This window comes from Lacerta agilis, chromosome 2 (assembly GCF_009819535.1).
Source record: "Lacerta agilis isolate rLacAgi1 chromosome 2, rLacAgi1.pri, whole genome shotgun sequence".
NCBI lineage: Eukaryota > Metazoa > Chordata > Lepidosauria > Squamata > Lacertidae > Lacerta > Lacerta agilis.
In genome coordinates this window covers 104,475,940-104,497,188 of record NC_046313.1, presented here as the reverse complement: position 1 = coordinate 104,497,188, position 21,249 = coordinate 104,475,940, and the positions used below count along the sequence as shown (strand labels likewise).

At 44.8% G+C, this 21,249-nt stretch overlaps 2 protein-coding genes across 2 annotated transcripts; both read left to right on the top strand.

Moving 5' to 3' along the window:
- Positions 1-5,769: 5,769 nt before the first annotated feature.
- Positions 5,770-9,390, top strand: LOC117042078 (cholinesterase-like). The gene is made up of 3 exons (XM_033141540.1): positions 5,770-7,241; positions 8,154-8,317; positions 9,166-9,390. The coding sequence occupies exons 1-3, from the start codon at positions 5,791-5,793 to the stop codon at positions 9,258-9,260; spliced, it is 1,710 nt and encodes a 569-aa protein (XP_032997431.1). The 5' UTR covers positions 5,770-5,790; the 3' UTR covers positions 9,261-9,390.
- A 2,252-nt stretch (positions 9,391-11,642) lies between these two features.
- LOC117042363 (cholinesterase-like) lies at positions 11,643-20,590 on the top strand. Its single transcript, XM_033141913.1, has 4 exons — positions 11,643-11,667; positions 15,246-16,716; positions 17,710-17,873; positions 20,419-20,590. The coding sequence occupies exons 1-4, from the start codon at positions 11,643-11,645 to the stop codon at positions 20,511-20,513; spliced, it is 1,755 nt and encodes a 584-aa protein (XP_032997804.1). The 3' UTR covers positions 20,514-20,590.
- Positions 20,591-21,249: the final 659 nt, after the last annotated feature.

Genomic DNA, 21,249 nt, shown 5'->3' with positions numbered 1-21,249 from the left:
TGGGTTTCTGAACATCCCTTAACTTAGATCTGATTCATTACATTGGGCCACAGGATCTTGAGCCCTGGCTTCATACAACCAGAGGGATAAAGCTGGGATTCATTACAGGTATAGTTGTAAATCTGTATAGAAAAGAATAAACCTTATAGAGTGGTGGAAGCATAAAGCACAGAAAAAACGTAGGGTTAAAACAAGGTTTGAACCCAGCATGCCACAAACATTGACAAGTTGGAAAGAGTTGCATTCTATAGTTGCATGGCAACAGGATCCCGGTGCTTATGCAGGATTCAGTTTCCTTGGAATGATGGACAGCGGAGATGGTGGTGCTTTTAGGATATATGAATAAATATCATTGCCTGCAATGATATCTTAGGAATGGGTGCGTATTGTTCGAAAGCTGCTACTTAAAAATCCAAAATGGAGTTCCAGGTTTCTTAAATGAGGGGTTGTTGTGGTTCCTATCCAGAAGACAATATAAGAAGAATAACCCCTATGAGCCAAAACAAAACAAAACAAAATAAAATAAAAAATTCCTTCCAGTAGCACCTTAGAGACCAACTAAGTTTGTTCTTGGTATGAGCTTACGTGTGCATGCACCACACCAAGAACAAACTTAGTTGGTCTCTAAGGTGCTACTGGAAGGAATTTAAAATCAGGTGTTTCTTAGTTCACATAGTCAAACGGTCCAGGGGATCAAGGAAGCCGAGAGTCCAGGGTCACAAGAAGCAATAAGCAGGAAGGTCTGGCCTGGAACGACAAATGTTGTTTCTAGCAACTGATTGAGGCTGGAAAGCAGCTCAAGAAAGCTGGAGCCAGCTGGCTCTCCTCAGGAGCAAGAAGGCTGAACAGCAGCAGGTGGAGTCACTCTGCCTTCTGCTCCTTCAGGCTGCTGCACAGCAGGTGAAGCCAACTCCTGGCCCATGACAAGCCCTTTGTGCTGACAGAAGAGTCAGACAAGTTTTCACTGAAGCACTGCATCTTGTTCTGAGAGCCAGGCTACTCTTTGGTTGTATTGGTGGACATTGGTATTACTCCATAGCCAAAGGACAGGAGGATTGCAATAACTTTGGGCTGAATCCTATTAAGTTCTACTCAGAGTAGACACATGGAAATCAATGGTCCTATCATAGTCATGTCCTTTAATCTCCTCTGAGTCTTATCCCCTGCACCTTCTCCCAGTTTATGTAAAAGCAAGCTTGGTTTGTTTGCCCCCGAAAAGCAGACCCCCCAAATGCTTTCTCCTTGCGTCCTCAGGTGGTCAATTTTCCTTGCCGGCTACCAGTATGCACTGATTCACCGCCCTGGGAAAGCGATGGGCCACGCAGACGCCCTCAGCAGGCTACCACTACCAGAAACAGGCCCCGACCCAGCACCCGCACAAGAGGTTATGAGCCTGGAGCTGCTTCCTGACCGCCCTATTCAGGCACAAGAAGTTGCACACCATTCCAAGAAAGATAGGGTCATCTCCCGGGTCCTGGACTGGGTGTGGAGGGGATAGCCCAGCAGCAGCCCCGGGCCAGAATTCGCTGGCTACACAACCCGTAAACATGAACTGTCGGCCCACAAGGGGTGCCTGTTATGGGGAAGCAGGGTCGTCGTTCCTGAGCCCCTTCGCAAAAGGGACCTTACAGCCCTACACGAGACACACCCAGGGGTAGTGAGAATGAAGGCCTTCGCCAGGAGTTATGTATGGTGGCCAGGGATTGACGGAGAGATAGAGACCTGGGTCAAACACTGCCAGGCCTGCCAAGAATCCCACCTTCGTCAGTAACATCAAAATCTCCTGGCAATAGGAAGGTGAAATCTGCGTAGGTACTGAATATCAACATATCATTAGAAAGAAATAGAAGACTAGACTGGATGTAACAAGACCTGTGTGAGAAAAAAAAGGTTAAGATAAAGAAACAAAGAGCACGAACGGAAGTCCAATTTATGTATTTGTATATTGTATATTGTATTAGTGTTGTAAGTTGTAAAATTAATGTAGTTTTTTTATTCCTTTTCTTTTCTTTTTTCCCTTTCCCCTTTTGCTTCTTCCCCTTTTTTTTCTTTCTTCCTCCCCCCCTTCCTTTTTCCCATCCCCTCCTAATCCCACTCTTTTTTTATCCTTTTTCGTTTGTCTTTTGACCCTCTTTTTAGGATTATTCTTTTAATATTGTTAAATTATGTACGGGTTGTATATAGAGGTGTGTGTGTTTTGAAATTGTTATGTATTCTGTTGAGTTATGTGTATGATTTTGCTGTATAATAAAATTTAATAAAAAAATTAAAAAAAAAAAAGAATCCCACCTTCGTCGCCAGTGAAATATACTCGGAGTCAAGTGTGAATTTCATGCTCTTTATTCAGCTCATAGTAGTGAGGAATGAAGTTTCCCCAAAACGTTTACTTTATATACACTATTTACACAATGGGCCCCACGTGATTGGCTAATTCCGGGATACTCCTGTATGCCAATCAGAGTGCGGATTCACTTCCACCTGGAGCTGGATTGGGTGGCTCCTGCGGACCAATCAGGCTGCTGCAATCTCAATCCTATTGTTCTGGGACCAATCAGACTGCTGCAATCTCAATCCTATTGTTCTGGGACCAGTCAGACTGCTGCAGTTTGGATCCTATTCAACTCAGTACATAACACTTCTGCTTCTTCAGGCTGCTGCACAGCAGGTGAAGCCAACTCCTGGCCCATGACAAGCCCTTTGTGCTGACAGAAGAGTCAGACAAGTTTTCACTGAAGCACTGCATCTTGTTCTGAGAGCCAGGCTACTCTTTGGTTGTATTGGTGGACATTGGTATTACTCTGTAGCCAAAGGACAGGAGGACTGCAATAACTTTGGGCTGAATCCTTTTAAGTTCTACTCAGAGTAGACACATGAAAATCAATGGTCCTATCATAGTCATGTCCTTTAATCTCCTCTGAGTATGACTTATTTTGGAGGCGGCCCTTTGTCTGGTCACGTGCACCTTCTCCCAATTTATGTAAAAGCAAAGTCTCTCTGACCCCTGGTCTACATTTGGATCCTGCCAAAGTGTAGCCTCCTCCCACTGGGTGAAACAAAGCCAGTCGGTCATTGACTTTTGCTTACGTACAGATGGGCACATGCTCCCTGCCCAGGTGTTTTTCATATAAGAGTCAGGATTCTCAGCAGTACCTAACTTTCCTTTTTGGAGTCGGCTGCAGGGGATACTGAGGAGCAGGAAAACCCCATCAGGGTGAGTCTGTAAGGAACAGAAATGTGATTTGAGCTGGCCATGGGGGATAACTCAGAATATTACCAAAAACTGGAACCACAACTACCCTAGACCACAAATCAGAGTGCCTCCAAAAATGAATGAGAATGGCAGAAGAATAGGTAGAAGATCTGCCATAGGAATGGAAATCAGAAACTTGTGTTCTAGTAGTGTCAGTTTTTACACACACACACACACACACACACACACACACCTACCTTTTGGGGGGAGGTTTGGAGATCTTTGGAGATTTGAATGATAACCCCTTCTTCCCAACTGTACAGCAGTAGTTGTGGAGAAACCTCACCCATAGTACTGTTTGGCGATGCTTTGAGTCACTGGGTGTGGATGCCCCAGGAGATTTGAGCAAGAAGGGGACCCTCTTTAATTTCTCCATTTAAGGTGCAGCTGTTTGGACAGATGTGCATGATCGAGAGATGTGATATATCCAGTTACCTGTTGCATTCATAATTTAGAGGTACCAGAAATTCTGTTAAATGAAATAGGAATGAATAATTACATGGGCTTGAGATGCTGCTATCAAAACGATCAGGAAAAACTGGTTTTTATTGTTGTATTTGATGTTTGGTAGGCAGGAACATACAAAAAATGAGATATTTTGTTTGATGTTGTTGTTGTTGTTCAATCGTTCAGTCGTGTCCGACTCTTCGTGACCCCATGGACCAGAGCACGCCAGGCACGCCTGTCTTTCACTGCCTCCCGCAATTTGGTCAGATTCACGTTGGTAGCCTCGGGAACACCATCCAACCATCTCGTCTTCTCTCGTCCCCTTCTCCTTGTGCCCTTGTTTGATTTGATGAGGACCCTTCTATTGAGTTTTCTTATATTCAATCTTGGCTGCATGATTGTAGCGCCCCATAATTTATTTCATTTGAAATATACACCACTTGAGGTTTTTTTTTTAAATAAAAAAACCCTACAAAGTGTTGTACAAAAAGATAAAAGAATAAAATTATCACTAAAAAGAATTAACATTCTTTTAATTCCCACCACCCTTCTGAGTAATACCCCTCCCCACTCCCTCACTATATTTAAGGATCTGGTGACTTCTGTTTCATTGTATCTGAAGAAGTGTGCATGCACACGAAAGCTCATACCAAGAACAAACTCAGTTGCTCTCTAAGCACAACAACGTTCATCATTGGTTATCCTGGTTGAAGCTGATGAGAGCTAAAGCTCCACAACACCTCAAGAGCCGCAGGTTCCATGCCTTGTTTTACATGGCCAGCTTAGGGGGATGCATTCCATGAAGATAATAATAATAATAATAATAATAATAATAATAATAATAATAATAAGCCCCACCTATCTGGCTGGGTTTCCCCATCCCAGAGGTGCAGGAAGGCCAGGTGGTACCCGGTGCAGATAATTTCTTGTCAAACCGCCCCACCCCCACCCCAACACACATTGATTTTATTTTATTTTTGCCTGCAAAAATGGTTTGACTTTACAGTGGTGCCCCGCTAGACGAAAATAATTTGTTCTGCGAGTATTTTCGTCTAGCGGGTTTTTCATCTAGCGAAGCGGCAATGTAACCGCGGTTTTCGCTAGACAAAAAAAAAAAGACGGAAAAATTTCGTCTTGCGAGGCAGCCCCATAGACTTTTTCGTCTTGCGGGGCAGCCTCCCACTAGATGAATGCCTTCGTCTAGCGAGTTTTTTGTCTAGCTAGGCATTCGTCTAGCGGGGCACCACTATATTTCATATTTTCTTAAAAAGGAATGTGGATTATGGGCCTCTGATAACAAGTAAGGTGACTGCGGACAGATACTTAAATCTACAGGATGGATTGGTGTTTCGGCTTGTGTTATTTTATTTATATTTACTGTTTATTTATTTAATAAAATTTATTTTAAAAAACCTGCAAAGTGGTTTATCAAAAAACAAAACAAACAACCCCCCCCAAAACACACACCACAGCGGTAAAATCAAGAAAAATTAACAATCCTACTTTGAAACATACAAAAGCTAAAATATTAAGATTAAAATTACTTCAACTTCCTAAGCATTTAGGTATGCTTGCCTAAAGAAGAATGCTTTTAGCAGGTGCTCGAAAAGAGTCTAGCAAAGGCATGTGCTTTATTGCAATAGGCAGGGAGTTCCAAAGTGCAGGTGCTGTCACAGTAAAAAATGCAGTACAGATATTACGTGGAACCTGTACCAGTGCTTGAAACTACTGAAGGAGAGGTTTTATTTATTGTGATTTCACCACGCTCTGTATTATCTGAAAAGTAAAACATCTATTTAAAAAACAGAACTGCATAGCAGCAATCTAGTCTCATCATGATCAGTTAATAATATCCTATTAACTGATATGCATGAAATTTCATATATAGCTATATAATCCCTAGTGTAGTAAAGACTTTGGAGCAGGTATTTTTTAAAAAGTTTTTTAATGAACCGCCATAGTAGGGCAGTAATTGTTCCATGATAATTTGTCACCCCCCTCCGTGATGGCTCACTGGGTGACCTGCCCCCCTCCCCTTCCTACGCCCCTGTCCCATCACAGCCCTATTTCTGATTTGTTCACCTGCAGCCGCTATGCTTTGTTTCCGGACTTCACCCTCCTCCTTGTGCCTCCTCCTCTTCCTCCTGGCTTCCAGCTCTGCCTCTGAAGATGATACTGTGGTGGTCACCAGCAGTGGTCCTATTAGAGGCAAAAGACTCCCGGCTGGCTCTGGCTCTGTGACCGCCTACCTGGGCATCCCCTATGCTGAGCCCCCCATAGGAAAACTGCGTTTCCAGAAGCCAGTTCCACATCAGCCGTGGAGCCAGGTCTTGGAGGCCACCACCTTTGGCAACTCTTGCCTTCAGTTTAATAACGATTCCTTCCCTGATCGAGCCATATGGACTCCAAACACGCCACTTTCAGAGGACTGCCTCTTCCTGAACATCTGGGTGCCCCATCCACGGCCAGTCACAGCAGTGCCCATCCTCCTATGGATCTATGGTGGGGGTTTTAGCATGAACACAGCCTCAGCAGATGTCTTAAATGGGGGCTTATTAGCTGCTACAGAGAATGTCATTGTGGCATCCATGAATTACCGTGGAGGAATGTTAGGTTACCTGTACCTGCCGCCAGCTGCCCCAGGAAACGTTGCTTTGTGGGACCAACATCTGGCTCTGAAGTGGGTGAGTGAGAACGCAGCTGTCTTTGGCGGGGATCCAGCTCGGTTGACTCTCCTTGGCCTCGGTTCTGGAGCAGTCTCAGTTGGTTTCCACCTGCTTTCACCAGCAAGCCAACCCCTTGTTGCCCGTGGTGTGCTTCATAGTGGAGTTCCTGGTGCCCACCGGGTTTGGAGGAGTCCTGAAAATGCCGAAAGAGAATCAGCGATGTTGAGTCAGTTCATGGGGTGTCCGAAAACTAACCATAGTGCAATGGTAAGCTGCCTACAGGGGAAGGAAATTGAGAGCAAGGCACTTTCTGAACTCTGTGGTATCAGATCAATAACAATGGATGGGGAATTTCTCACCGATGAGCCCCGAAAGCTCCTGGAGAGTGGCATTCAAGGCAAGCCCATTCTCACTGGTGTCACGGCTAATGAAGACTCATTCCTGGCATACCTTATGCTTCCTAGTGCTGAAGTAAATGATGGGATCCTGACCTGGGAGCAGCTCCTTGAAGGGGTGATGGAAACTCTGAAAACTGAAGATGTTGCCAGGGCTGTAGCCCTGAAGTACGCTGAATACTTTCATGGGCCAGAACGTTACCGTTTGGCCTTGATTCAGTATTTGGGAGATTATCCCTTTTTATGCCCAATGATAGAGTTTGCTGCAAAGGCCAGAAATGTTGGGAGCCCAGTTTATGCTTACTATTTCAGCCACCGCAGTTCTGGCTTTCCTTGGCCAGAGTGGATTGGGACCCCTCACGGAGCAGAGATCCCGTACTTGTTTGGAAACTTGGCAGCATCATTGCGGACAAACCCATCGGAGACGGAGGTGGAATTGAGCCGCCGAGTGATGCGATACTGGGCAGAGTTTGCCAGAAGCGGGTAAGGTATTAACCTTTCTGTGCCAAGAACTAAGTATGCCAGCCCATATATACCAACATGCCTTTTAATATGTTTTTTTTAAAAAATAAATTAAGTAATTATCTTGTTGCACACCATCCCAATATCTTAGTGGTGCTAGATTCCAAGGTTCCAGGTGCTTAACCTTGGTTTGGTTTCCTTGGGATGAAGACCGTTGTGTCTTTAGGTTATATGGTTTATTTACACACAGAGAGATATACAACCTGCTCCTATGATGAAGAGGCTCACAGCATTAACACCTCAGAAGGCCTTGGACCCCAAGAATTACAAGGAATGTAGGCATCATGCAGGCTAACCCCCCCGACTCACAACAATATTTTCAGCTGCTGATTTTATTTATACTTTTTTAAATTACTTTTTGTAAACTTCTGAATGTTATTATTTTAAGATATCTATTCTGTTCCTGCAAACTGCTTAGAGGTCTGAGAATCCAATTAATTAAATATAAGTGAATAAATGGGGGAACCTTGATCATCAAACCATTGTAAAACACACACACATGTGCAGATACATTTCAATGTCTACAAATCTAAATGTTCCAACAGTGGTACCTCAGGCTACAAACTTAATTCGTTCTGGAGGTCCGTTCTTAATCTGAAACTGTTCTTAACCTGAGGTACCACTTTAGCTAATGGGGCCTCCTGCTGCCGCCGCGCAATTTCTGTTCTCGTACTGAGGTAAAGTTCTTAACCTGAGGTACTACTTCCGGGTTAGAGGAGTCTGTAACCTGCAGTGTTTGTAACCCGAATGTTCTAGGGATGACTACTTGTTTCTGACTTTCATGTCAGCTCTGTCTACCTCAAGCACTGGATCCTCACCCTGAAATCAGTCTGAGGCTGTAATACAGCTCTGATTTCTTTGTTGCACCTACAGGAATCCCACCGGGTCTGCGCCGAATGAGGAACAGTGGCCCGTCTACAACGCCACAGAGCAGAACATCTTCCACATTACCACAGAGGCAGCCCAGCACAAATGGATGCCACCTGCTCCACGATGTGCTTTCCTGGCTACTCATCTAGCAAATGAAATAGAAGCAAGTGAGTTTAGGGCTCTCTTTGGAAAGTGGGGGGGGGGGAATATGGCGTTACCTATCTCTGGATTGGGAACCTACAGCCCTTAGTAGTGCAATTGCTAGATGAAAATATGGAGAAGGGGTTTTATTAAAAGGGGGCATTTTTCTCTTATCAGAGGTCCTCCACAAACTCCCCACAGCTATCTTGTCCCCTCAGTGCTCCTCTCCTTTCCACTCCCTTACTGACTTATCCTCTGGCTTTCCCAGGCTTCAGGCTTTATCAAACATTAAAAATAAGAGCCACCACATGAATAGTTATGTTATCTGCAACACAACATTTCATGAGTTTTTTTTTTTTAATTGCCAATTGCTGGAGAAATGTGGAGAACTGATTTATAAGAATGGAGAGATGAGAAGCTGGTAGAACCAAAATGGGCAGATCTGTTCATCCATAGTGGTCAAGGATGAGCATTACAGGCCAACAACATCTGCAGGGCCATGTGTTCCCCATCCTCCATTTTCATTTTTAAAAATTCATTTTAAGTTCCCACAGCATTCTGGTACAGGAGACATGATGGCTAGAGCCTTGCTATCATCACTGCAGGAGCCACCGCGATAAAGCATTTAAAAAAATGTGAGCTGGGGAAGGGAATACTCCCCTTGGATGCCTCAGAGTACTTCCTGTGAAGCAGCATGGGACGCCATCTTCAATAGGGCATGAGGAGTACCATAAGAACGCAGGGTGGAAGGATTTCGGCCTGCTTTTGATGGAAAACAAAAATTGGGAGACTAATCAGATCTCCTGCACGAGGAGTTTGATGTTCTGTTGATCAATTATTTTCCCCAACCATTGTCCCCCCCCCCCTTTTGCAGGGAAATCTGAAGAAGGTTGTATTTCACCCGTTCAGGAGAAAGATGTGAAGAATGAGGCCCGAGATGGCGAAAACCATGCCTCAGGAACAGTTTAGCTAGGCCAAACTCTGAGAGATCTGCAGCCATGTACAAAACACACGGTAGCATAGCTATTCATCGCAACAAACATGAATGAAGGAAGAAATTACTGTGATATGAATTCAATAAAAATGTAAACCCTCTTCAGGCATTTGGTATCTCCAGAATACTTGGGTTTCTTCAAGAAGAATGGGGATCTGGAACGGTGCCAACCACACATTCCCTAGGTAGGATGGTCAGTGAGACTGGCCTGTGAATTTTGCATAGCCTCTTTGCACACTAGGTATATGGATACTGACTGCTCGAGTGGCAGAAAAACTGAAGGGAATGGTGTGAGGACAGCCTTGAACTAACAGAGGTTAGCTGGATCAACCCCATTGCCTCCATCTCATTTATAGGGTTTTCATGCTTTGGCAACAACGTATTCCTAATAAAGATGCTTGAAATGTTTGCTCAGTCTGCATTTTTTTTTAAAAAAATTGAGCCAATGTAATTTGCACATCCTGGAAACGGAACATAGGTATCATTTGGTTTTCAGCAGCACACCAATTACTATGATCCGGTTCTCATTGCAAAAACATAACAAAATGCATATAAGATAGATATGCTAAGTCAAAACATGCATAAAATGTGCAAAGCATGTACAAAGTGCACATTTTGTGGGAGGGAAACTGTTTCAAATGTAATGCAAATGTTTGTGTAGTTTTTAAAGTGCTTTTCTCACACATTGGGATAGGACAAACTGATGAATAAAACTTAAATGGAACACGCAAGACTTATCTGGACAAGAAATCGACTGATAATTGACTGATCCGTAATCCAATGATCACTACTTTCAACACTGGCAATTTGAGGGCAGCATCCTAGCTTCCGGGTTTGCATAACCTACATACAGCCCTGATCTCCTGCTGAGGAGAATGCTGACAGGCTAGGGATGAGAGGAAAATTCCATTTAGTTTGCATTGAAAGGCAAGTTTACCTAATTTACACTTTCTGTTGCAATATACCAACCAAAGCATAGACATCCTTCAAAATGTGCAATTCTCTGAATTTTGCAATGCAATTTCCCAGTCAAGCAATGTTTACAAAAACACATATTACTAGGGTAAAGTGTGCACAGGAAGGCTTATATTGGAGAAAATGACGTACAAAAATGTGTTATATTAGGGGAAATTAGTTTGCAGAGATATGAGTATTGGGCAAAATTGCATATATATATATATATATATATATATATATATATATATATATATATATATATATATATTTTAATATTTTATAAAAATGTATATATTAGGAGAGACATTCACACTAAAATGCCCATGAATTTTCACAAGGATGTTCTTTTAGAAAATGACCAACTGATGTGGAAATGTGGAGAACTGAATTTAAGAAGGGAAGAAATGAGAAACTGAAATGGACTGATTTGCCCATCTTTTCCATGGTTTCCACACACACAGTTGCTGAAACTCCCCATCACTCTAGCCCCAGCCTTCTCTGGCAATAGTCTTTCTCTGCCCTAATGCTAAGACTGACCCTAGATCCATCAGGAGTTTTTCTCATTCTACAGAAGCAAATTTGTCTGCTTCAGTTTCTCATTTTCCTACAGATTATTTGCTACTAAATAAATAAATAAATAAATAAATAAATAAATAAATAAAATCCCGCCCATCTGGCTGGGTTTTCCCCCAGCTACTGTGGGCGGCTTCCAACACAATATTACAAACACGATAAAACATCAAATATTTAAAACATCCCTAAAGAAACCAGAGCATGAAATCTGGAACAGACACACAGAACATGAAAGGTGGAACAGACTTTGAGTTGCACATTGCTAATCTGGATCCTGCTAAAGCCTTACATAGGAACAACACCCAGGGCCAGATTTAGGCTTGATGAGGCCCCAAGCCACTGAAGGTAATGGGGCCCTTTAAATGTCCAGCTGTCCTTGGTCAACAACAAATTGTCGCTGTTTTCTGTGTTGGATATATGCTATATGGCAATTTATGGACCTAATAGGTATCTAAATCCATATGCACGTAACGAAATGTTTTTTTTAATCTTATATTTTGGAAATGTACATCCAGGTTTTTTTCCTTTAATTTTTTTTGGGGGGGTGGCCAAGAGAGTGGGGCCCTAAGCTATAGCTTGTTTAACTCATACGTAAATCCGGCACTGACAACACCCAGCAGTTATGGCATGTTTTGCGCATGCAACGGAGTAGCCATGTCGGATCAAACTTGACACTGTGCCAGGGCTGCGTCTTCTGGAAGCTGCTGGCGTCTGAATGCATTTTGTTACTTTTTTTTTTTGCTGCTGCTTTTGATGAAGGCCCCACAGAGACCTTGGCCTTGCGATGAGAAAAGCAACCAAATTGCTTAAACAAAGCGGAGCACAACATGTTTGGCCAGACCAATGCTGGAAGTGTGTCAAAGGTCCCTGCGTTACCAAACACTTACCGTATTTTTCCATGTATAAGACAATATTCCCCCCCATTTTTTTTAAAAAAAGTTTTAAATTGGGGATCGTCTTATACATAGAATGTTTAAAATATTTATTCCTTAATTTTGGGCTCAAAAAATAGGGGTCGTCTTATAGGCAGAAAAATACGGTATACAACAGGATCCCAGATGCTCATTTTCTTCCCCATCCCAGATCGATTATGGTATTGATAGCTGGAAGCTCCCCTGCATGAAGAATCACTTATACAACAGGTTCCCCCCACTCTTTTTTCTTGCCCTCCCGGGTGTTAGGGCGCCGACAAGTTGGCGTGCTGAAGTGCAGCGGTCAGAGTCAGATAACCCAAGGTCAAACAGTTCAGGTCAGAAGCCAGCTGAAGCCAGGTATCATCACGGGGTCAGGAGAAGCCAAAGTCAGGAACAGTCCAAGTCAGGAACCAGCCAAGTGTTCTGCCAAGGGGCACGGTTCTTTTGGGATCTGGATCCAATGAAACACACCAATGGAAGAAGAACAAATATGCTTTTATTTCTAGATACAATCAGCAGCAGACAAATGTAGCATACCTGATAAAAGCCCAAGCACAATCTCTTCTTCTGCCGCCCGGGGCCCCAAAGGAGCGGCGAGAGAGACCCCTCACGCCAGGAAACCCACAGCACCCGGTACCTGGTCTGTGGCGAAGCCCAATCAGTCCCCTCCATTCCTTCGTTTATATAGTTAACTTAATAGGTTTGATTGTTTCCACCTGGCTATCAGGTACCATTCCCGACTGGTCAGGCACCTGGGTGTGGCTTGGCTAAGGTCATTGGCAGCCGAAGGTGTTCTCAACTAATCGTATCTTCCTCACCAGCAACTTTACTTTGATAATTTCAAGACTGAGGATGGAAAAGGGAGGAGGATATGCCACCTGACTCCTCGTGATTACAAAGATCTTCCGCGAGTTTCCACTACACCAAGTCAATCAGGAACAAGCCAGGAGTCAGGAACACAGGAACAGAACAAGCAAGAGCAACCACGCACTCAGCACAGCAGTTGCAGGTGCTAGCAAAGGGAGCAGCCAGCCTTTCTTAAGTAGCTGGCCTGTAACCACGTCTCTTACGAGTTGCAGCTGCCTCTAATTGTTCCCCGCGTCTCTCAGCTCTACGCTCTACAGCTGAGAAGGGAGGAGGGGAGGGGCCCTGTTGGTTTCTCTCCTCACAAGGGCCTGATTCTGGCTCGACTTCTTCCTCCTCCTGTTCTGGTCTTTCCCCCTCTCCATCTGACTCTTCCTCTTCCGAGGAGTGCCGCCACCAGTCTTCTCCAGGTACTCCTCCATTTCCCCAGGTTCTTCTATGGGTGCAGCCTCGCGGGGGGGGGGGTTTGCCACCACTCCTCCTCATCTGGCTCAACCCTGACACCAGGTGTGCTTGGGCAACCAGCAGTTAATAGCTAGGGTGCTGATGCTCTGTCTTCACAGTTTTAGGCATCAATGCTCCTGAATACCAGTTGCTGAAAACCACAGGTGGGGGAGAGGGCTCTTGTGTTCAGATTCTGCTAGCGGGTTTCCCCACAGGCATCCGGTTGGCCACGGTGAGAGCAGGATGCTGGACTAGAAGGGGCACTGGCCTGATGCAGCACGATCTTCTGATGTTCTTAACATTGTTTGGCGATTGTAATACTCGGCCATCGAATCACAGAACTGTAGAGTTCGAAGGGACCTCTTTGCCATGCCCAACATGGGACTCAGACCCATGACCCTGAGATTCAGAGTCTCGTGCTCTTCCGATCGAGCAGCATAGTTAAAATATATGGATATACTTTTTTCCATCACCAGGCACAAAGGGAACTAGAGGATGGAATTCGGAATCATCCGGACCCCCTCACCCCCATGCAATTCTGATGCTAGCTCTGACGCAAGACCCAATTGAATGACCAGTAGTTAAAACGTTACGTAACTCTTGGTGACTTAAAATGTTGGTGGTTGTGATGGTGAAACAACATTCATTAGAAGAAAGAATGTCACATTTCAGGACAGTTGCACCTGGTTGCTTAAGGGCCTGATTACGTAGCACAGGGGCCTTGCAATTCCTGGAAGATGCTCTTGCCACACGGGCCTTACAATACAAAAAGAGGGCCAGCAACCAACACATCAGTCTCAAAGACGGGGAAGGGAGTGTAAAAACTGCAGAAGTGAAACTGCTTTCTTTGCAGCACCCCCAAGGAGCAGTCTGAAGCCTCCACTAGTGCCCCCTTCTTGCATCCACAGCAACGGTATTTGGTAAGTATACCACTGCAGAGAATGTGTGGTTGTGTTGTAGATGGGAATATCTTTTATAATTAAGGTTTCGTTAAAAGTTTTCGTAACAGATTACATTAAAAAAGCAGACTGATCTAAACAAAAAGAAAAACAAAGAGAACAGGAGAAAGAAAGAAGGTCCTCTCTCACAGGTATGTATTAGCCCTTACCCCAAACAGAAGGAAGTGAAGACTCCCAGATTTCATCTGTGAGTTTCCCATTCTTCTCCCAGCTTGGGAGACCCTCACTTCCTTGCCTCTTACACAGTATCGTTCACCAACCAATAAACTGTGAATTCTTGAGAAGATGAAATCAACAAGCCATTTCTTTCTTTTTTTCTTTAAAAAAACAACTGGTATCGGTTCCTTGGTCTCTTCCCCCTCTCCAATCCTGGGTTGCCATTAATGACCTGACTATTGGCCAGGTTGGCTGAAGCTGATGGGAACTAATATGGAATGCCACAGATTCCCCATCTTGTTTACATGGATAACTTTGATTGCATTCACATTGCAGTTTCCTTTTATGCTGTTTCCCTGTTAATTTCTGCACCTCATTTGAGCTTTCACATGAAGGGCACTTCTAGGTAAAAAGGGATAAAGGTTAAGGACCCCTGGATGGTTAAGTGCAGTTAAAGGTGACTATGGGGTTGGAGGGAGCAGGCCGAGGGAGCTGGCATTTGTCCGCAGACAGCTTTCCGGGTCATGTGGCCAGCATGACTAAACCGCTTTTGGCACAAGAGAACACCGTGATGGAAGCCAGAGTGCACGGGAACGCATTTTACCTTCCCACCACAGCTGTACTTCTTTATCTACTTGCACTGGTGTGCTTTTGAACTGCTAGGTTGACAGAAGCTGGGACAGAGAAACGGGAGCTCACCCCGTCGCAGGGATTCGAACCGCTGACCTTCTGATCAGCAAGCCCAAGAGGCTCAGTGGTTTAGACCACAGCACCACTCAGATCCTTGGCACTTCTGGAAATGTAGCAGAATATGGTGCAAGTTTAGCATCACTTTTCATGCTATTTGCTTCTAGGTGGGAAAAAAAATCAGTTTGCAAATAAAGTAGAAATGCACCAAGCTTTATTTTGCAAATATAGTAGAAATGATTGTATGTCACGTGAAAGCGCAAATACAATGTGGAAAACAAGAGTCTGGAAAACATCTGGAGGAAAACAAAACTGCCATGTAGCTGCAGCGTTTCTAAAAGAAATATATAATGATATATTGTTGTGTTTCCCACCCTACACTTATTTCTGATTCTTTCACCTGCAGCTGCTATGCCTCGTTTCCAGACGTCACCATCCTTCTTCTGCCTCCTCCTCTTCCTTTTGGCTTCCAGCTCTGCCTCTGAAAATGATACTGTGGTGGTCACCAGCAGCGGTCCTATTAGAGGCAAACGGCTCCCAGCTGGCTCTGGCTCTGTGACTGCCTACCTGGGCATCCCCTATGCTGAGCCCCCCATAGACAAACTGCGCTTCCAGAAGCCCCTCCCTCATCAGCCATGGAGACATGTCTTAGAGGCCACCACCTTTGGTAACTCTTGCCACCAGGCAGTTATTGATTTCCTACCTAATTCAGTCATACTGTTTCCCAACACACCAGTTTCAGAGGACTGTCTCTTTCTCAACATCTGGGTGCCCCACCCACAACCAGTCACACCAGTGCCCATCCTTCTATGGATCTACGGTGGGGGATTTATCAGTGGCACAGCCTCCCTAGACCTCTACAACGGGGCAGTCCTAGCTGCTACAGAGAATGTCATTGTGGCCTCCATGAATTACCGCGTGGGGAGTCTGGGTTTCCTGTATCTGCCGCCAGCTGCCCCAGGAAACGCTGGCTTGTGGGACCAACAACTGGCTCTGAAGTGGGTGAGTGAGAACGCAGCTGTGTTTGGCGGTGATGCAGCCCAGATAACTCTCTTTGGCGAAAGTGCTGGAGGAGCCGCAGTTGGTTTCCACCTGTTTTCACCGGCCAGCCAACCCCTTTTTGCTCGTGCTGTGCTTCAGAGTGGAGTTCCCAATGCTCCCTGGGGTTGGAAGAATCCTGAAGAAGCCCTAAAAGTTTCGGTAAATGTGAGTCACCTCATGGGGTGTCCTAAAGCTAACCACAGTGCCATGGTAAACTGCCTACAGGGGAAGGAAATTGAAGGCAAGGCATATTCTGACCTGGGACCTATGTTTTCTTTGACAACTGATGGGGAGTTCATCCTAGATGATCCCCAGAAGCTCCTGGAGACCGGTGGTGTTCAGGGCAAACCCATTCTCGCTGGTGTCACAGCTGATGAAGGGTCATTTATGGTATTAATGCTATTTCCTAGCGTCATAGGAAACGATTCAATACTTACCAGGGAGGAGCTCTATGAAGGGGTGAAACAAACAGTAAAAAATGGAACTGAACAAAATACCGTCAATGCTGCAATACTGAAGTACATCCAAGAGAGCCATGGGCCAGAACAGTACCATATAGCCTTGACTCAGCTTTTAGGAGATTACTTCTTTGTGTGCCCACTGGTTGAGTTTGCTGCAAAGGTCGGAGGAGCCGAGAGCCCAGTTTATGTTTACTCCTTCGACCACCGTTCTCCTGTTTGGCCCAAGTGGGCAGGAACACCCCACGGAGCTGAGTTGCTTTACTTGTTTGGAATCATGGCATCCGAGTCGCAGACAAACCAATCGGAGGCGGCGGCTGAGGATGCTGAATTGAGCCGTCGAGTGATGCGATACTGGGCAGAGTTTGCCAGGAGCGGGTAAGGCATTAATCCTTCTGCGTCGTAAAACAAACACTTCCTGCTTATCTGTGTCCTAGAGGCCGCCTTTGATCTCTGTGCAAGTCGTGAATGTGGTTCAGCTTGAAATGTGCAGGTAGCCCACTTCCCAGCATGTTATTGTTGCAAAAGGGTTCAATCTTGTAGAGGCAGAGTAGGAAACGTCAGTCGAGGAGGGGCAGAAAGGTGAGTCTCCAGGCCTCTCTATCCAACCATCATGAGCCTTCCACCCCAGACCACATCTCTCACTTGTTGGAGTCTGTCTGTCTATCACCCTCCTATTAGGTGCAGGTCAGTTCTGTGTCCAGGGCAGCTGTCTACCAGCTCCATCTGGTACGCAGGCTGCAACCCTACCTGCCCACAGACTGTCTCACCAGAGTGGTTCATGCTCTAGTTATCTCCCACTTGGACTACTGCAATGCGCTCTGTCTGGGGCTACTTTTGAAGGTGACCCAGAAACTGCAACTAATCCAGAATGCGGCAGCTAGACTGGTGACTGGGAGTGGCTGCTGAGACCATATAACACTGGTCCTGAAAGACCTACATTGGCTCCCAGTACATTTCTGAGCACAATTCAAAGTGTTGGTGCTGACCTTTAAAGCCCTAAATGGCCTCGGCCCAGTATACCTGAAGGAGTGTCTCCACCCCCATTGCTCAGCTCCAAGGGCCTTCTGGCAGTTCCCTCACTGCAAGAAGTGAGGTTACAGGGAACCAGGCAGAGGGCCTTCTCGGTGGTGGCACCCGCCCTGTGGAATGTCCTCCCATCACATGTCAAGGAAATAAACAACTATCTGACTTTTAGAAGACATCTGAAGGCAGCCCTGTTTAGGGAAGTTTTTAATGTTTGATGTTTTATCGTGTTTTTAATATTCTGTTGGGAGCCACCCAGAGTGCCTGGGGGAAACCCAGCCAGATGGGTGGGGTATAAATTGATTACCTGCTCTTTACTCCCTGGTTTCTTTGTTGCCCCAACAGGAATCCCACTGGGTCAGAGGCAAGTGAAGTGCAGTGGCCCGTCTACAATTCCACAGAGCAGAACTTCTTTCATATCGCTGGAAAGGCAGCCCAGTCCAAACGGAGGTCACCTGCCTCACACTGTGGTTTTCTGGCATCTCTTTTTTCAAATGCAACAGAAGCAGGTGAATTTGGGGCTCCTTTGGGAGTGGGAGTGTATGTAGTTGCTCAGCTGTGCTCCCGTTGTGACCTCCGAGACAAGGAAATAAGTCACTATACAACCTTTAGAAGGCATCTATAGGAAAGGTTGTGTTTTTTTTTTAAAAAAAAGTTTAATGTTTTGTTATGTTTCTATATATGATGGAAGCTGCTCAGAATGGCTGGGGCAACCAAATCAGATGGACAGGGAATAATAATAATAATAATAATAATAATAATAATAATAATAATAATAATATAATAATAATAATGGAATAGGGCACCCCTATTTTCATTGGAGAAATGTTGTAGGGTATGCAATTGCTAGCTCAAAATGTTGAGGAGTGATATCATTGAAAATGGGCACTCTTCTGAAGCATTACAGAAGGGCTTTTTCAAGAAAGAGAGCATATTTAGTTAACCGGTCAGCTTTAGAGGACAGTGTCAGAGGTTGACATGTGAGGGTTCCTCTGGAGCCCACACCCCGGCAGAAGGACCACTGATAAAGACACTCATGGCCCCAGGCCGGCTCCCCTGCTTGTATACCTGCCTCTCATTCTGGCTCAGTCAATGGTGGTGGCGGCGGCGAAGGAGAAGTTGTGGGTGCCTCTGCCTGCTTGCTCATTGGCTCTCTGTCTGACAAGTAGTCAGGCGGTAACCATGATGAGGAAGGCGAGGAGTAGCAGCTTGTGATAATGCCAGCGATGAGGTAGGCTCAATAAGGAGGGTATGCTCAATGTTTTGCCCAAGGGCCCTCCAAAACGTGGAGCCAGCACAGTCGTACCTTGGAAGCCTTGCAAGTTGAACATTTTGCCTCCTGAATGCCACAAACCCAGAAGTGAGTGTTCCGGTTCTTTGGAACCCGAACGTCCGACATGACTTCCGTGGCTTCTGATTGGCTGCAGGAGCTTCCTGCAGCCAATCGGAAGCCGCATCATGGTTTCCAAACATTTGGGAAGTTGAACGGACTTCTGGAATGGATTCCGTTCGACTTCTGAGGTACCACTGTACTGTGAATCCAGAATGCTCTAGAAAAAGGCTGGGGAACCTAAAATATGGGTCCTGTATATGTATCTATCTGGACCTTGCAGTTCTCTCCAGCCCACACCCATTCCCCTTGTTTTTGCCTGGCCTGTTAATAATGCCGTTAGCTCTCCTGGATACAGGATAGAGGGGGAAGTGTGAAACTCCCCACAGCAGTATGTTTCATTCACTGCTCCAAGGCTCCTCCTATCTGCCGCCCACATTGGCTTACCTGCCCTCCAGTGGTCACTTTCCCAACACCCCAAATCCTTTAGTAACAGTTGCCAAGACTGCCCTGAACCCTCAGCCCTCAGTTGCTTGCTTACAGTTCTTACAGCCAGAGGGGTGGAGTATAAACAATAATAAAATTATTATTATTATTATTATTATTATTATTATTATTATTATTATTATTATACTTCTTCCCTGACTTTCCCAGACAACTGGTCTTATGAAAACAACAGCAAGAACGTGAACCTCCAAACAAAACCACACAGATAGTTATGTTATCTGCTACACACATTTTGCAGGAGTTTTTAAGAATGGAGAAATGAGAAACCAGGAGAGGAAAATTGGGACTATCACTCCAAACCAACAACAACTGCAGGATCATAAGTTCCCCATCCACCCCCCCCTTATTTTTAGAAAAGTTCTTTTAGGTTCCCACAACATTCTGCTACAGGATGCATGGTGGCTGAAGGCTGCGAACCAGAAAACCTTGTTATCATCACTGTAGGAGTAATTTTTTTTTAAAAAAAGTCTGGCTGCAGCATTCTGCCTCAGCTGGAGCTTTTGAAAGGGACCCAAGGGCAGCACATTACAGTAATCCAGCCTTAAGGTTACCAATGAATGGACTACAGTAGACTGGCTATCCCTGTCTAGGAATGGCCATAGTTGGCAAATCAGACATAGCTGGTAAAACAAAATAAATAATAATAATAATAATAATAATAATAATAATAATAATAATAATAATAAAAATCCTTCCAGTAGCAACTAAGTTTGTTCTTGGTATGAGCTTTCGTGTGCATGCACACTTCTTCAGATACACTGAAATAGAATGCACCAGGCCTTTCTATTTCAGTGCATCTGAAGAAGTGTGCATGTGCATGAAAGCTCATACCAAGAACAAACTTACGGTAGTTGGTCTCTAAGGTGCTACTGGAAGGATTTTTTTTTTTACTATGGCAGACCAACATGGCTACCTACCTATAGCTGGCAAAAGGCACTCCTAGCTACAGAAGCCTCTAGGAGCACCCCTATACCTCTCACCTGCTTTTTAGTGGGAGTGCAATGCCACCCAGAACAGGTAACTTGCCAATTTCTCAAACATGGGAACCACCTACCCAAAGAGCCTCCATCTTCCCAGGATTCAAACAAAGTTTATTGGCTCAAGAAATAGATGAATATGTCAAGAGACTAATCAGATCATGGGCATGAAGATTTATTTGACCTTCTATTGATCAGTTCTTTCCCTTCTTTCTTTCTTTAAAAAAAAAACTTTTTCAGAAGTGTCTGAAGAAGGCAGCGCTTCACCCATTTTGGGGAAAGGTCCGAAGAATGAGACCCAAGACAACGGAAACCACACTTTAGGAACAGGTTAGCTAGGCCCACAATCTGTGGGACCTGTAGCCATGTTACGAAACACTACACAACTGTTTGGGGTGTAGCTGTTCAAGACGGATCGGTTCACTGCCACAGTATCACAGAATGGTCACTTCGATCCTCACTCTCTGTATTGTAACTTTTGAATAAATGTTAAAAATAAATGTTAAAAAGAAAATATAGGATGTAGTAGTTTATGGGGGGGGGCAAAGCTGAGCGAGGAAACAGACAAACTGCTCAGATATGAATTGAATGAAAATGTAAACCCTATTCAGGGATTCAGTACCTCTGAGCACCAAATGCACGAATGGGGTCTCTAAAAGACACCTGTTTCCTCCCTGAGAATCAGGATTCCCAGTCCCATAAAAGCGCTATGTATCTCGGGCTCTTGCACACAGATGCCAATCATGATCTTGAAGAGAGGGGAATGCGCAGTGGGTAGGGGTGGGGGAGAAATTCAAGTCACTTTTCATTTCAAGGCAAACACACCTAATCCACACTTTCTGGAATAGCATGCGAACCGAAACAGATAGCCTTCCAAATCACCCCTTCTCCGGATTTTGCAATGCCAGTCTCCAACATAACACACACCCTAGGTTAAGGCATGTACTGGAGAAACTATCAAGGAAAAAAATTGTTTGATGTATTAGGGGAAATTGCTGTGCTAAAATATGAAGATTATTGCATTAAAAAATTGTATGCATACCTGCATCAAAATGTGCGTATCAGGAGAAT